The sequence below is a fragment of the Arvicanthis niloticus genome, chromosome 26, assembly GCF_011762505.2.
Source record: "Arvicanthis niloticus isolate mArvNil1 chromosome 26, mArvNil1.pat.X, whole genome shotgun sequence".
Lineage (NCBI taxonomy): Eukaryota > Metazoa > Chordata > Mammalia > Rodentia > Muridae > Arvicanthis > Arvicanthis niloticus.
Window position 1 is genome coordinate 944,357 of NC_133434.1, and position 16,641 is coordinate 960,997.

General features: G+C 40.1%; 1 protein-coding gene across 5 annotated transcripts in view; it reads right to left on the reverse strand.

Moving 5' to 3' along the window:
* Aplp2 (amyloid beta precursor like protein 2) overlaps nucleotides 1-16,641 on the reverse strand; it is a 68,247-nt gene that overhangs the window by 28,774 nt on the left and 22,832 nt on the right. For all 5 annotated transcript variants that reach the window (XM_076924577.1, XM_076924576.1, XM_076924574.1 and 2 more), the window contains exons 2-3: nucleotides 5,400-5,573; nucleotides 4,525-4,648 (exon numbers count right to left, since the gene is read on the reverse strand). In XM_076924577.1, the coding sequence (XP_076780692.1) occupies nucleotides 4,525-4,648; nucleotides 5,400-5,573 (298 nt within the window). The remainder of the gene's footprint in view (nucleotides 1-4,524; nucleotides 4,649-5,399; nucleotides 5,574-16,641) is intronic.

Below are 16,641 nucleotides of genomic sequence, written 5' to 3' on the forward strand. Positions count from 1 at the left end.
ACAACAGCAGGCAGGGCAGTAGACCCCTATCCTATGTAGGATACTGTATGAACTCAGATGCAGACTCAACTTTCAAATCCACAAAACAACAACAATAAAACAAAATGGGAGAGAGGGCTGGAAAGACGAAACAGCAGTGGGGAGGGCTTGCTTTTCTAGGACTCAGAGACAGTTATCAACAGGCACACAGTGGCTCACGTCTGTTTATAACTTCAGTTCCAGGGAATCTGATGCCCTCTTCTGGCTTCTGAAGAAGGAACCAGGCACAAATGTGGCAAACACACACATGCAGGCAAAACATCCCTACACATTAAACAGAGGAGGAAGGAAGGAAGAAAAGGGTTGGGTTGGAGAGATGGTCAAGAGTATATACTGCTCTTACAGAGGACCTGAGTTCAGCTCCCAGCTCCAGGCTCACAACCACCTGCAACTCAGCTCTGATGACTCTGACTTCCGCTGGCACCCACATTCATGTGTACATTATTACTCTCACCCCTAATCAAAAGTTAAATCTTAAAAAGAAAAATGGAACTAAGAACTCTAGGATATCCAAACCAATTAGCAGAGGTACCTAATAAAATATATAACTACTTTTCATTCATTTTCTTCATCTCCAATTTAGTAGGCAAAAGTTTGGGGGGATTTTTGTTTGTTTTGTTTTGAGATAGTGTTTCTCCACATAGCCCTAGCTGTCCTGGAACTAAATAAAGATCAGGTTTTCTGACAATCAAGAGATTCTCCTGTCTCTCTCTCTCATGCCAAGACCATAGTGGTGTAGCTTTTCAAAAAGTATGTATGATATATGTATTTATTATTGTGTGTGGGAGCAGATATGTGTGTGTGAGAGAGAATGAACGTGTGTAGTAGTGAGAAGACAACTTTTGGGACAACTTTCCACATACTGTATTTCCCATGTCAAGTGCTTTTACCTGAGGCCCTAGGCTCAGATATTGTAATATCTGACTTTTTTTTTTTTTTTTTAAAGATGTGGTGTCACTATGTAGCCCTGGCCTAGAACAATATAGACCAGCCTGACCTCAAATTCAGAGAGTCACCTTTTTCTGCTTTCTGAGTGCTGCCATCATGTCTGGTTCTAGGCTTTATCTAAAAGAGATTTCAGGCTAAAGCCAAACAACCTCTTTCCTATCATCTCTTTGCTCTAATATACAATATTCATCTCAGTATATGTAAAAGAACCCACTGTGACTCTTCTGGTAAGTAAGGGTATAGGAGTCTCACTTTTGACTTATAATGTAAAAAGAATTATCAAAAGGAGCCAGTGAGATGGCTCAGCAGGGGAAGGTATTTACACTGAGAAACCTTGTTGTCTGGGTTTGGACTCAGAGACACCTCCCGCCACAGTGGAGGGAGAGATCTACAAGTTGTCCTCTGACCTCCTTATATGTACTGGGGGAAAAAAATAGTAATATTATTATTATTATTATTATTTATTGATGTATAATACTGCTTCAGTATAAACCATCTAAATGAATTTTTCAAAGGGATAGATTATTTAGCAGATAAACTGGATCTTTTCAAATAATCTAAAAGAAGCAGAGACTGGTTATTTATAGGATACATAGAGTAGACTATCAGAACTGGCGCTCTCACTATGAGCACATCTGTGTTTCTGTGTGGTGAACTCACGTATGTGCACACATTCAGGCCAGAGGTCAGGTTAGAGGCCTTTCTCTATCCTCACCTACACTATGAGACAGTCTCTCACTTAAGGGAGAGGTCACTGTTTTGGTGAAGACTGGCAGTCCAGCAAGGCCTGGGGAGATCACTTATATCCCCAGTCCATTCCCAGCTGTAAGGTTACAGATACATGTTGCCATGCCTAGCTTTTATGTGGGTTTTTGCAACAACCACTTTACCCATTGAGCTCATTATTTTTAATACAGAAGTCAATATGAAAATGCAGATCTAAGTCCATGTAAGAAACACATGTTTCTTAGCTCTGTTTAATAAATGGGCCAAGAAACAGTAACAGCCTTAGTAACAACTAAGGACAACTAATGTCCATATCTCAGCTAAATACAATTACCAGTCAAAGAAACCAAGGCAAATTCCTGAAGAAATGGCTGCTTCAGAAGAGAAAAACCATAGGATGGACATTTTTTATACCAGAAAACATTTCCCTGAAGATAAAAGACATTCTAAACAGGCACAAGAAACAGCAACATAAAGGGACACACCCAGAGGCCATACCTGGGCAGCCAGCATATGATGACATGAATGCAGGCAACACCTTACCCAGCTGACAAGTTCTCAACAGCAGCTGATGTCACACAACTCCTAATAATAATGTAAGTTCTGATGTTGTTCTCAAAAATATATAAACCAGGGTTGGCAAGATGGTAACAGGTAAAGGCACTTGCCGAACAAGCCTAGTAACCTAAGTTAAATTCCAGAACCCACGTGAAGTGGAAGGAGAGAGCCAAGTTCACACAGCTTGTTCTGACTTCTACGTGTATGTGGCACTCTCTCCGCACTGTGTCACTCAGGCACACAGATAATACACTAGTATGTGTTCTCAAAAAAGCAGCAATGATAGACAAACTCAAGCTGTTCAATGCTGGCACAGTGTGAAGCAAGGGCCAGACAGTGTAGTTAAGACGGTAGGCCCGAAAGAGGATCAAATCATGGAGTTTTTTAAAGCCATGCTTAGTAAAGAGCTTCAACATTGTTTACCTGGATAAGGAATTGAAACCACAGAATTTAATGCTAGGACATAATCTGATCGTCTTATATCACGAAGGCAACAAACCGTGAACATGACTGAGAAATATGCATGAAGGTTGAGGTCACAGTCCAGACAAGACATGACAAAAAGTGAACACAGTAGCAATCGGATGAAAGGATGTGTAATCCAGAATTTCACACATTTTCTGATTCTCAATACCCTGGGTGTCTGAATGGTTGTGTTTCTTTGCTTGTTTTATCAAATCACTAAAACAACACAGCTTTTAAACATAAGTGGTTAGGTCCAATAGCAGCTTACTATCTATCAGGCCCCATCACCTTAGTACATGCTGGGCACTGGACAACCAAGCTCCACAATGCACTTAGTCAAAAGCTACCACTTTCATTTCACCTCTGGCAATGTTCAAGGGACTTACGTTTTAATCACAGAAACCATTAAAAACACAGTGATGAAGACAGAAGGTTGTTGAAAGACTCAAGACCAATCAAACTAAGCTGGGCAGTGGTGGCACAAGCATTTAACCTCAGAGCTTGTGAGGAAGGTGGATCTCTTGAGTTCTAGGCCAATCTGGTCTACACAGAGAGTTCCAGGACAGCCAGGGCTACAGTCACAGCTTCAATGCTCAAACAATCTGAAGCTGGAAACACATACACACAGAGTGGCTGTTTCAGTTACACTTGAGAATTCTACAGGTAGATTTCTCAGAACCTAATAAAAGGGGAGACCATCCTTAATCCATATCATACAAATATCTTAGCATACTCCACACTACACTGCAAGATGTCCAGATTTAAAGGAGATGGCTAAGCACACACAACGTCCCTCCTTCCTGCTGAGGAATGCTATACAGCAACACAAGAGCTGCTGCATGCTCTGCACTGCTTGGCTCTAATTCTTCCTCTTGGCAATACTTTCTCACTACATGTGAGCCTAATAAAAGCAACATACTCCATTTTGCTGCTATCTGTAGCTTAGGGGAAACTTTTAAAGGAGTAAGGGAGAGGAATAAATTTAATAGATGGCTCAAATTAGATCTAAAGGTCTCCTCAGGTTGTCAGCATTAGTGCCTTACCTATGTCAATATGACTGGACCAAGCACAATTGTTTCACCCTTACTAGCATCTGAGACTCAAGCTGTTCTTGAATCACCCAGACTATATATACTACTGTGAGTTAACCATTCACATGTCAGGCAACAAAGGGTTAAAAAGACTACATTCACTAAGTAGCAACCCCATTTCTGAGGAACACACTGTCACAGCTTTGTTCAAGCTGCCACTAAATGTTATCGCACCAGTGATTGAATGACAACATTTGTGTAAAGCCCCAGCCCTTGAGAATGGCGGGTCCACACAGCATCTGGCTCTGGCACCTGGCCACATGCTATGAGTCATGTTCCCTCTCCAGAGAACTACCCATTGCCTGATCTGACCAACAGTGCAAACGTGAACAAGATGAACTGTAGGGACAGAGGACCCTTTTCCTTGGCTGCTTTCTTAAGTGCTGCTCCTCAACTGTCTTTCATAACATTGATTTCAAATGGTTAATGTTAAGGGCAAATGTCCATTGCTTTGTAGGTAATGCTTCTTTCTATTTAGTGTCCTGGGAAAGGCTCATCCTCTAGAGGCGAAAAGAGGTTCACAATGGAGAGACAGTCTCAGAGACAAAGTCTACCACCAACACATGAAGAAGCAACCAGAACCCATAGGAAAAATCCCCCCATTAACTTTAACAGATGCAGATACTTTACTGGGATCCAAGAGCAACGTTCAAGGGGTGGGGAGGAAGACTTCTAAAAGGCAACCAAAAGCACTTACCAAGACACTTGAATGGTATAACAATGTGACTCTTGCACTGCTTTTTGTCCCTTCGGCACCAACTATCAATATTGACCGGCTGGTTTGCTTCCATCACATTTGTGATCTGCAGCTCTGGATATATCTGTTTAAGAACAACAACAATGAAATCCACACAATAAACCTGCCTGCAGACAGATAAGTACCTCCGAGACCACCCTTATGCTACATCAACCTCAAGTTCTATTACACTATTCCACATTCTAACAACAAAATAAAAACACACTGAACTACTACTTGTCTTTTGTTTCTCACTTTCATAACAGATCATCTCGAATTTCCTCCAGTTTTTTGAGACATCATCATCAGTCTTAGCCAACTGGAGAACAGAATCATCTGAGTTACCTATCTTTGATAGCATAGGTTTTAAACTGGTCATTAAACCTGCCTGTGACCTTGTCAACCTTAGCTGTATTCATCTGGATGGACATGGGATCCTTGGCACCAATGATCAGTTGTTCCTGAGCAGTTCTGCAGTGTATACAGATCCACATCGTTCTGGTTGTGGAGGCTGCACCTGATCCCTCCAGTTTCAGTGCAAGCAAACAGGGCGAAGGCTAGTTTTCTTTTGATTGCTTCTATTTCTGACTTCTCCCATAGATTATACTTAAAAATGGAGTCTATGTGTAAGGTAAATGCAGCAGGCTTTTAACCCAAAACATTTGACTGGGTATCAGGCGGCAATATCTCTGCAATATCTAAATCATACCACACGTATTTAGAAACAAAAGGGACTAGAGCTCCAGTTTTTAGTACCTGGGTCTTGGGCAGGGGAAGACAGGCAACCCTGACACAGAAAAGGGGGAAGAGGGGTAACTTTCTGGCAACACTCTTACCTCCTGGCAGTACTGAAGAACTTCTTCCTTTGTTCCAAGGCAGCTCTTGGTGCCTGTTGGGTCAGGCTCCCATTTCCCAGTCTGGATGTTCACATGCATATTCAGCTTCCCACAGAACATCGCAATCTGAGGCTCAGCAACAGCAAAACCTGTTCCAGCATTGGCTGCAAGAGCCTATCAAAAGATAAACCAGAGGTTACAGACTTATTTAAAAGATCTGCAGAGGCAGTCATTTAGTGATTCATACAGGATCAATCTCTACCTCGCTAGATTACTCAGTATAGTTGGAAGGTGCTGAGAATCCTGTAAAAATATTCTGATATAGTCTGGGGGAGATGGGGGTCACCAAGCTGGTAAGATGGTTTAGCGGGTAAAGTCACTTATTGTCAAGCCTGAGTTTGATCCCCAGGACCTACATGATGGAAGAAGAGAAATGACTTCCATGTGTGTCAAGACCCTTGCATCCACTCAACTGCCACCTACCCAAGGGGACAGAGGGACATAAAAGAACTACCCAAAACTATGCAGAATTGAAGTTCCGTCAAGTTTGAAAGTAATCATTTCCAGAAAATTAAAGGAAAATTCAAAACTTTGTATTTCCCTAAATATAAACAGGTTTATACAAGATCCACAATGAGTGTCTGTAAATTAGAGCAACTGAAAAACAAGACAGCCTTAGACCAGGCCTCTACTGGCCTGGCTCAAGCTCAATTTGTTAGGAATAGGGATAGTTCGGTATCAATGGGGGAGGGGGGCAGGGTGGGTATCTCTTTATAATCTCAGATGTCTCCTTTTTGTCTTTACCCTACTCTGGTAATGGAGAGTCAATCTAGGGTCTCACACATGCTAGGCCTGAACTCTACTACTGAGCTATATCTGTACCTCTTTTACATTTTTTATTTTGAGATAGCATCTTGCTAAGTTGCTCAGGCTTGTCTTAAAACTCACTTTGCCCAAGCGGGTCTTTAACTCTTCATGGCTCAGCTTCCTAAGTGGTTGAGATGATATGCCTGTGGTACTTTATATAAACAAACCTGTGCTGCAGAAATGCCAGAACTTGAAAATGACTTGTGGGTATATATGATGAAGGAAGGTGAGCACTAACCTTTACTGAGCACTTAGAATACCCCAAACCTGACTACCACCTAGTCTAATACAAGCCATTCATTCCTTCACACGCAAAGAATATCCCAAACCTGACTACCACCTAGTCTAATACAAGCCATTCATTCCTTCACACGCAAATCATGAGAGCAGAGACTAGCTAAAGCTCCAAATAATTTCCTTAATTCATTCATACAATTACAAAATCTCCACCAAGCAACTATAGTTAATGAGTATACTTCCTCAGTACCCCATCTAGTATCAAGTCAAAATTCACTAAAAAAGGAACTAGATTCACATTCCTAAAGAGGAAAATAACAGCACACAGCGAACATTAGGAAGACTGTGACTGCGGTTAGAGTGGAGGGCTAATAAAGGAAGCAGTAGAGCCAAGTCTACAGTCTGGCACTGGAAGAATCTCTGCCTTCATCACTGAGTGTTGAGAGATTTAAACACAGAGTTCCAGTTCCCAATGTCTCTCTGCTGATTACAGAGTAAAAGCAGGCTGTAAGTAAGTAAGGGAAGGGCTCAGAACGTAGAAGTGCATGGTCCAACAGAAAAGCAGTGGTAGCCTGGGCTAAGCTTCAGTAAGAAGAGACTCACGATCACAGAAAGAAAACAGTAAGACATGGTGATAGATTGGATATGAAGAATAGGAAGAGGCATTAAGTTAAGGTTACTTGCAGTATTCCCTGAAGGGAATATTGAAAAACCACATTTTATCTCATGCATTCACAGCAAGAGGCTCAAAAGTCACAGGGCTGAAGAAACAGAGCAGGAACTGAAGCCGCCAAACTTGTAAGGCAATATAAACACTTCTTTTTTAAAAAAAGCTGATTGTCTCACTTTGTTACAGCATAATAATACAAAAGTGGTTAACAAAGTTTGCAATATTCAGTATGTGGCAGCCTCAGTCATGGAAACAGAACACTGAAAAGGATTTTTTTTTTTTTTTTTTTTTTTTGAGACAGGGTTTCTCTGTGTAGTCCTGGCTGTCCTGGAACTCACTCTGTAGACCAGGCTGGCCTCGAACTCAGAAATCTGCCTGCCTCTGCCTCCCAAGTGCTAGGATTAAAGGCGTGCGCCACCACCGCCCGGCCTGAAAAGAATTTCATAAGTTATGTATGTGTCTATTGTCCCGACTCATCAAAAGGTTGAAGTGGAAGTCCACGAGTTTGGAACCAGTCTGCTCAACAAAGTAAGATCCTAACCTTTTCAAATAGAAAAAAAGGGATGGAAGTATTTCATAAACAAATTTATCTCATTCTGTATAAAAATTATTCCAGCCATTCTTTGGCAATATCCATGTTTTTTGACAAGACCTTAACCAGTAATGGCTCAGAAATAGTCGAGAAATAGTATTTAGTAAAGGCAAGGCTCTTTTCAAGAAATGTGCCCTTGAAGAACACAAGCATCTGTGTACATAGTGTTACAGTAGTCCTTTATCCATGGAAGTTGTGTTCCTGGACCCACAGTGAATGCCTAAAACTATGAAGTACACTGAACAGTATACATGCTTTTTTTCATGCCATAATAAAAGCTTAATGTATAAAGTAAGCATTGTAAGAAAAAAATAAACACTGAGAGGCTAGAGAGATGGACCAACAGTTAAAAGGATCAAGGTTCAACTCCCAACACCCACATAGTGGCTCACAACTATTTCTTACTTCAGTTCTCAGGAAATGGACATCATCTGGCCTCTGCAAGCACTAGACATATATGTAGTGCACAGATTTACATGCAAGCAAAACACCCATACACATAAAATTAAAATGAAATTTTAAAAAGAAAAAACAAATTTGAAAAAGTAAAAGAATTCTTAGCAATGTTTCAACTACATATGCCCTTATATGAATCTAACATTGAGGACACCTACAAAACAAATAGGATTTAGGGTATCACAACGAATCATACGGGAGGCTGCAAAGAGAGGGGAAGCGTTTGACTCTTAAGTCCTCAGCATGAACAGGGGTAAGAAGTGATTAGTTGTGTGAGCTCACTGAGCTATAACATTGAAATGGTCGACTCTAGTGCATTTATCAGCCAAGACTATGTTCCACATGTTACTCATTATGGTTTTTGGCTAGAAGACCACAGGAGTTTCAACTGTATAAATGCTCAGTTAATGGGTCAACCGCGGAGGTCAATACATCAGTGTAAGTGCATTTGATTTCTGCAGTGAGATGGTCAGTGTTATCTTCCCTAAAGAGTCTAAAATATCAAAGGTTAAAGCAACAGGAAGGAGAGCAAAACAGCCAGATCTCACATCAGTTACCACCAAGAAAGAGAGTAACTGGAATCAATCCAGACAGCTAATAGGATACAGTGATTCACTTCTGAGTTCAGAAAGATTAATCCTTGTGGTCATGAGAGACTCTCAAGACAGTATCCTCTGAAATATAAAAAGCCTCTATGGGCCACATGTAGGAATCAACTAATCAAACATACCCTGACCTCCCCTAGAGTGTGACAGGGTCACCGTTCTATGATGTTTGTACTGCTTTACTTGGAAATGCTCTTATTTAATGTGCTCTCCATTTTCTTAAGCACCGACAGCGCCTTGACCCATTACTTCAACATATAAATCAATCTGCTTCCTAAACTAACATGTTACAAATGGGACTTCACTGCCAAGTCAGCACTTCTGATATCCTGTGAACTTGGAATCCTCTACAAAAGAAAATTAATGCCCCTGCCCACATGCTGGCACTTAAGCCAGTCCCTGTAATCTCTGCACACGGCAGCACTTTCAAGGCTTTGAAAACAAACTGCATCAACTGCTTTCCTGGCCAGTGTCTCCACTTAATAATTCATTCTTAATAAGAAATCCCATTTTATTAATTTGGCTCAGAAAGAATTCAGCTATCTAAGGAAAGGAATTCAACTTAGTAGACAGTGCTCCTAATAATCTGTAGAAGCTTGAAGCATTTTCAGTCAATGTTTGAAACATGTAAGTCTGGGTCTGCAACAAGTCTGCCCTTAATATCACCTTAGGAGCCCAATCCCTGAGTGCAGCTCATAAACTGTCTCCCTTCTTAAAGCTTCTGGGACAGATGCAGCTCTCCTACCTCAGAGCTGGTATGTAGCAGTTATTTTTTTTCCTCACTGAAGCTACTGCCCCCAAATCAAATCTGGCCTTATAGTTTAATAAAGAGCCTATTGAACTGGTAGCATCTTCCCCAAGGGCAGGGTTTTCTCCTACAGCTGTGGAAGTGAGGTTTCCTTAGATGGAAAGGCACTGCTTAATGATACACTCTACCACTTTAGAGCCAACAGCTCAGTTCTCATAAAGAGTGAAACAGATCTCTGCAGCATCTAGCTAGGCTTACAGGCTAGTGATAAAAGACACTCTTATTCAAATGTTCTTATACCCTTTTCAAAAAGAAAAAAAAATTGAAGATATTATTTTATTTCTCTTCAAATATTGAATAAACCTTCATGATCACCAGGCAGTGGTGGCACACACCTTGGACAGAGGCAGCAGACAGATCTCTTTGAGTTTGAGATCAGCATGATCTATACAGAGTTCTATGACAGCCAGTGAAACCCAATCTCTAAATATAAATATAAGAATTTAAATATATGTCCACAAACTTTTCATCAAAGATTTACTTATCAAAAGAAAGTGAAATACATTCCATTCTGAGCACACTTCAATATATTTGTCTTAGGAGAAAAAACATGAAGTTGAGTTGGGAATAAATCTAGAAAGAAAAAAGAAAAGATATAATTAAACTATATTATATGCAAATTTTAAAAAATGATAAGAAAAAAATCTCTCTCAGGCTATGGCTAATCACAAAAGGAAGACAACTGGAGTGAAAACACTAATCGGACACTAGTGTAAATTTCACCAGCAACAAGACAGTAAAGGAAACAAATCAGGAAAAACAAAAACAAAAAAACCAGAACTGCTACAAATCAGGAAAGATCAGGCACAAACAACAAATCAATATGGGAGCTTGAACAGAATACTGGAACAGGAAAAGGCCATTGGTGGGGGAAACCAGAGCAATCATTTGCATAAGCTGTGTCAACACAGGCTCCTGTACTTTATCTATGGGTTATGTAAGATATAAATTCCACAGCTGGGCATAAGAGAATCCTGCAGTATTGTCAACTTTTACTTAAGGCCTAAAACACTCAAAGTCAAAGGACTGAGAGCTGATGTAGCTTGTCAAACAGCAGCCAATCAGCACACACAGTCAGTGGGCTAGATCCCAGCCCCCAATCAGCATGCACAACCAACAACACAACCAAGTGGTTTTGTTTTAATCTTGATGAAACTGCCTAGATCCCACTCTGGAGGGCATAGTTTCAATTTTACAAATCCAATCTGTCAAAAAGACAAGACAAGCTGCTGTCATGTACCTATATCCCAGCTCCTGGGAAGGCTGAGGTAGAAGGATTGCTTGAACCAAAAGCTTGAGGTAAGGGTGGGCAACACAGCTAGATCCTACCTCAAAGAAGGGGAGAGGAGTAAAAGGAGTGAGGGAAGGAAAAAGACACTCTTGTAGATCAGACAACCAGTAGCGATTATCAGAGCATACTCAACTCCTGAAAAGCAAATGTCCTAATACAGCATATGACAGATATTACACATATGGAACACTTTGGTTACTGTTAAGTGTGACTGGCTAAATCTGTCAATTTGATATTTAGATGCCAGTTCTAGGCATGTCTAGGAGGTCATACCAACCGTGTGCACATTTCAGAGGCAGGGGTGTCAGAGTTTGAACAGAGATGGCATAGCACAGCATTTACCTTTGCTTCCTGACTGAGAAGCCAATATAATCCCAAGTCCCAAAATCCTGCTGTCAACAGCGAGAGCTACTTTTTTTTTTTTTTTTTTGGTTTTTCGAGACAGGGTTTCTCTGTGTAGCCCTGGCTGTCCTGGAACTCACTCTGTAGACCAGGCTGGCCTCGAACTCAGAAATCCGCCTGCCTCTGCCTCCCAAGTGCTGGGATTAAAGGCATGCGCCACCACCGCCCGGCTACTTTTGTTTTTTTAAAACATTTATTTATATGAATGCTGTCTGCATGTACACCTGATAGCTAGTAGAGGCATCAGATCCCATTTCAGATGGTTGTGAGCCACCATGTGGTTGCTGGGAATTGAACTCAAGACTTCTGGAAGTGCAGTCAGTGCTCTTAATCACTGAGACATCTCTCCAGCTCACCTAGAGCTACTCTTAACACCACATGGTACCAATCATAATGTTCTATGCCTTCAAAACATTAACCAAAAATATACTCTTTTTTTCTTAAATTGTCTTTGTCAGGCAGGAAAGTAACCAACCGATATACTATGGTTTAGAACATTGGTTTTCAAATCTTCCTAATGCTTTCATCTTTTAATACAGTTCTTCATTTTGTGACAGCCCAACCATAAAATTATTTCATTAATAGTTCATAACTATAGTTTTACTACTATTATGAATCATAATGCAAATATCTGATATACAGGGTATCTGATATGCAACCCCTGTGAAAAGGTCATTCAACAACCCTCAAGGGGTCTTGACCTATAAATTCAAACAATTCAACTAGTTGATAAAAATTAACAGAGCTCTTAGGCAATATAAGAGGAGGGAAAAAAGACAAACTTGTCTTTAAAAATAACATTTGAAGAGGCCAGAGAGATTGCTTAATGGTTACAAACACTTGCTGCTCTCACACAGGACCTGGGTTCAGTTCCCAGCACCCATGTTGTTGCTTATAACTGCAACTTTAGGTGATCGGACGCCCTCTTATAGCCTCTGCATGTATATGGTGTACACACAAGTAGGCACACATTTATAGACATAGAAATATTTTTAATAATGGCATCACAGTTGATATTTTACATTTATTCACTGTGTGTGGAGGAGGTGTGTGCATGCACGTGCCATGGCACATATGTGGAGGTCAGAGGCCAATCTTCATGAGTTCTCTCCTACCAATGAATTAAGAGATTACCAAATTCAAAGGCCAGTGTAGGCTACAGTGTGAGATTAGGGGGGTTGGAGTGGGGGACAGCCAAATCGGGAAGGATGGCTTAGTTAACAAAGTGACTGCTTTGTAAGCATGAGGATCTGAGCTTAACAGCTAGCATGAAAAAGGCTGTGCAACAGCAAGGGGTTGTAACCCCAGCAGTGGGGAAGTAAATAGGAAGATTCCTAACAAACTGAACTGGAGAGCTCAGGTTTTAGTGAAACCCTGCTTCAAAAAGTGGGGCAGGGCACATTAATTACAGAAGAATAACACCTGAAGTGAGCCTCTGGCTTCCCTAAGAGTGCATATCCATGTTCCTATGTAAGCCTGCCCTCGACCTCCACAAGCCTCCACAAGCACATATGTTATTTAAAGCAAAACAAAATCTTATGATATTGCATGAGCTTATATATTCACCAAAGAAATATAACAGACTTTCAATAAATAGTTGTTTTAAAATAAATTTTAATACGTGTTTGAAATACTGCTTATCATACAAAAGGAGCTTGAGAATTTATAAAACTCATTATCAGGATTTAAATTTCTTCACCTGAAGAACAAGGCTACTAATATGCCTACTCCTCTCAGACCTGTTTTGGGGATTAAGATAATGTACAAAAGCACTATGTGCAATTCCTGGTGCAGAACAAGAGCCATTATCACTGTGCTCCTGAATACTTTGCTCTCTCCAGCTGCAATTACACACAACTGGGCTGAAATGAGAGACAATCAAGTGAAGAACACACGAGGGTCCCGTGTGTGTTTATCCATCTTTCCAAAACACAGGCTGGCATCAAACTGGTTTAAAAGACTTTTTTTTTATTTATTAAAGTTGGAAATGGATTTAAAAAAAAAAACAGGTTGCATTACTGCTCCATACTCTATTTTGTGGGAACTCAGTCATAAAAATATATATGAACAGCCCTGCCATTTTTAAAGAAAAGTACCAGAGCTGCTTGTTTCCTGGCTCTGAACCACTTTCCAGCTGATTCACAAGTGAGGTCAACATGAACCTGCTTCTACTACCAAGGCACATACATCTGAGACTGAGATATTACAGGGTATGGTAAGATGGCTCAATTGGCAATGCTTGCCACACAAGTGAGAAGATCCAAGTTCAATACCCAAAGCCTGTATAAGAGTCCACAAAGTTGTTCTCTGACCCCAACACAAGCACTATGGCTGCAACACCATACACACTACACACAACACACACACACACACAACTTTAACAGCAGCATTAAAAGATATGCCTTTATGCTTTAACTTTTTTTTGTAAACTTCACACATATACATGAAATACTTTGATCATATTCACCCCAATTGGTTTTCTTGATATCCTTCCGTCTACTTTTTAGCTACAAAATCTTGAAAAGTTAATCCTTCTCCATGTTCTAATTTTTTTACTTTGGTGCAATATAAGGGAATTTTTTTTTTATTAAAATAGGTAAGAAACCTACAATTTAAAGGGTAAGGCCTTTTTTCACACTATAACAGATAAAAGTCTACTTTCCCAAAACTTCCTCAAGGAATACCTCTTGGAAACTCACTGAATCACATTTCCCTATGATGACACAATGGCCATTTGCCAAACTCTGCAAAGCATGCCAGCTAGCTGCAGAGATCAGGAAGCCAACGGGCTTTTATATTAATATAGTATTATCTAAATTGTGTGGACTTGGGCTTAATCTTTTAACTCTCCAGCTAGTACTAGCATTCCTTAGGCTGTTACTAAGAGCTGCATGTGCAGGATTAGAGAGAATGTACAGGAATGAATGTACTTAAATCTTAAAGGAGAGAAATGATTTCAAGTAACAAACGCCTAGGAGATGCTATGGATTAAATATTTCATAATGCAATGTGTTCGAGATAAATTATTCTTCGCGAGTCACATTATAGAAATGATGGAGGGTTTTCTACAGAATATCCAAACACTAGCCTGGCAATCCTCTTACGTTATAAGCAGCCTCTGGATGATCTGATGCTCTAGGGTGTTTTGTTTTTATATGAATTGAATCACTAACAATCTAGTAATTGCAAGCATCTTCTAAGTTCTTATAAATCGTATTTCTTAAAATATTCCACTTATCAGATAATTCTATTGAAATGAAATTTTACCAGCATTGAGAAACTACCCAACATTCTGTTTTAGCCAAAACATATATTTACAGTGTCAAGACTTAATATGAATGGCAGTGTATCAGAGATTTGAAACTGGTTCCACATTGGTTCACTTATTAATACAGCTAGGAAGGGGTAAGAAAACTAATTCATGTGCTTTGAAACACTGAGTATTTCTCAAGAAGGATCATTTTTATATTTATTTTCACACGTGTATGCATCTTTTGCTTACATGCATGTCTGTGCACCATGCACATACATTAACTGTAAAGGCCAGAAAACGGGGGGGGGGGGGTCAGATCCCCCTGGAATTGGAGTAAAAGACCATTTTCAGCTGCCATGTGGGTGCTGGAAATTGAGTATGGTCTTCTGCAAGAGCAGCCATCTCTTCAGTCCTAGGATTAGTTTTACTGATGCTTTAAATCAAAAGTTCCCCAGACACCTACTAGGGAGATAAGGTTTACAACACATGTTTGGTGACATTCTAAAAAATGAGAAATACAGAGACATGGCAGAGCTAACTGGCAGAATGTTTGCCTAATAAACTGCATGAGGTCCTGGGTTCAACCTTCAACACTGCACCATGACTAAAAGCTGGGGTAGGGGACGCAGAACATCTTGCACCAATGTTATATACACTGTATATAAGGCGACAGTTCACTCTATACTATACTCAGTCTATAGCCTTCTCTCTAGACTGAGTGTCCAGAATTCTGAGACACCTTCTTTTCACACTTTGTTATTTAAAAGTCACAAATGACATCACTGGTAAGTAGGTAGCCCTTTTTTAAAAAAATGGTCTTTTTATAATGTGAACTGCAACCTTCTCTATCCAAACCATCCTTGTTGGCTTGTGAGGTGGTGAAAGGTAAAGTCACCTGCTGCTAAGCTTAAATTGATCCCTGAGGACCACATGATGAAAGGTTAGAACAGACTCTCAAGTGGTCCTCTGGTTGCCACATGCACACTGCTGTCGACAAAATAAATATTTTAAAAATTATAAAAAACAAATACTGGAGGCCACAAACCTAACTCTTTATTTCTAAGCATCTATGATACTGAATGGCAAGAAATTCTTGGGTGAATAATCTCTGTCTTTCTTTATAACTAAAAAAGATATTTTTTAAAATGACTAAATGATTTTCATAGTTCACTTTTTAAAAAAGAAATTAAATGTTTAAACAGTTCTGTTACATATTTCCCTAACTGCAAGCAATATTATATAGAAATCTTGATTAATAAATTTTAACTTTTAATGTCAGATTAAAACTGGGAGAATAAGAAATATATGAATGTGTTCCACCCTCTTCAAGTTCAAACAAGTCAAAAGACATCTTTCTCATGATTTATGTAGCATTTAAATTTAAAAGTAAATAGACTGCACCATCAGCATGCACCAGATCTGCTTTCAAACAATAATTCTCCCTGTCTTGGACCAACGCCCATGTGCATTACTGTAATTATCAGCAATTAAAAAAATAAAGTAATAAAGCTAATACACTCCATAAGTCTGTATGCTTGCTGCTTGCCGAATGGGCCACTAATTAGCCTTTCTTGGTACATGCCACCTAACTACTAAATAAATGCATAAAGAGGAACAGGAAAACATACATGCAATAATAAAAGGAATAAGTTAAGAATGAAGACACACATGAACACCCCTACTCGGCAGACAGTACAACACTTTAGCTCTGCTATTCAGGTGGCCACCAGGGAGCTGGTCAGTCTTTGCCCTCCAGGATCCTGTCTCCACCCAATTCTGGGTCCCAGAAACACTAGTTAGTTCCAAGAAATTAACAACATGACTATGACCTACAAGGCCCACAGGGGGACAGTCCCTGATTGAGTCCATTCCTACATGGTCCAGACCATTTTCAGTTTAGGCCCAAGCCAAGGTGCCTTGTTCCAAATCCTCACCTGTGATTCTCTTTCTCTGGTCTTCCTAAAGCAGATGTGTGTTCACTTTCAGGACTCTGCTCAGTGGATACCCTCAAACACTGTTTCAGTCCAATCCAAGGAAAGGCTCCTCCTAGCCTCTCTCATG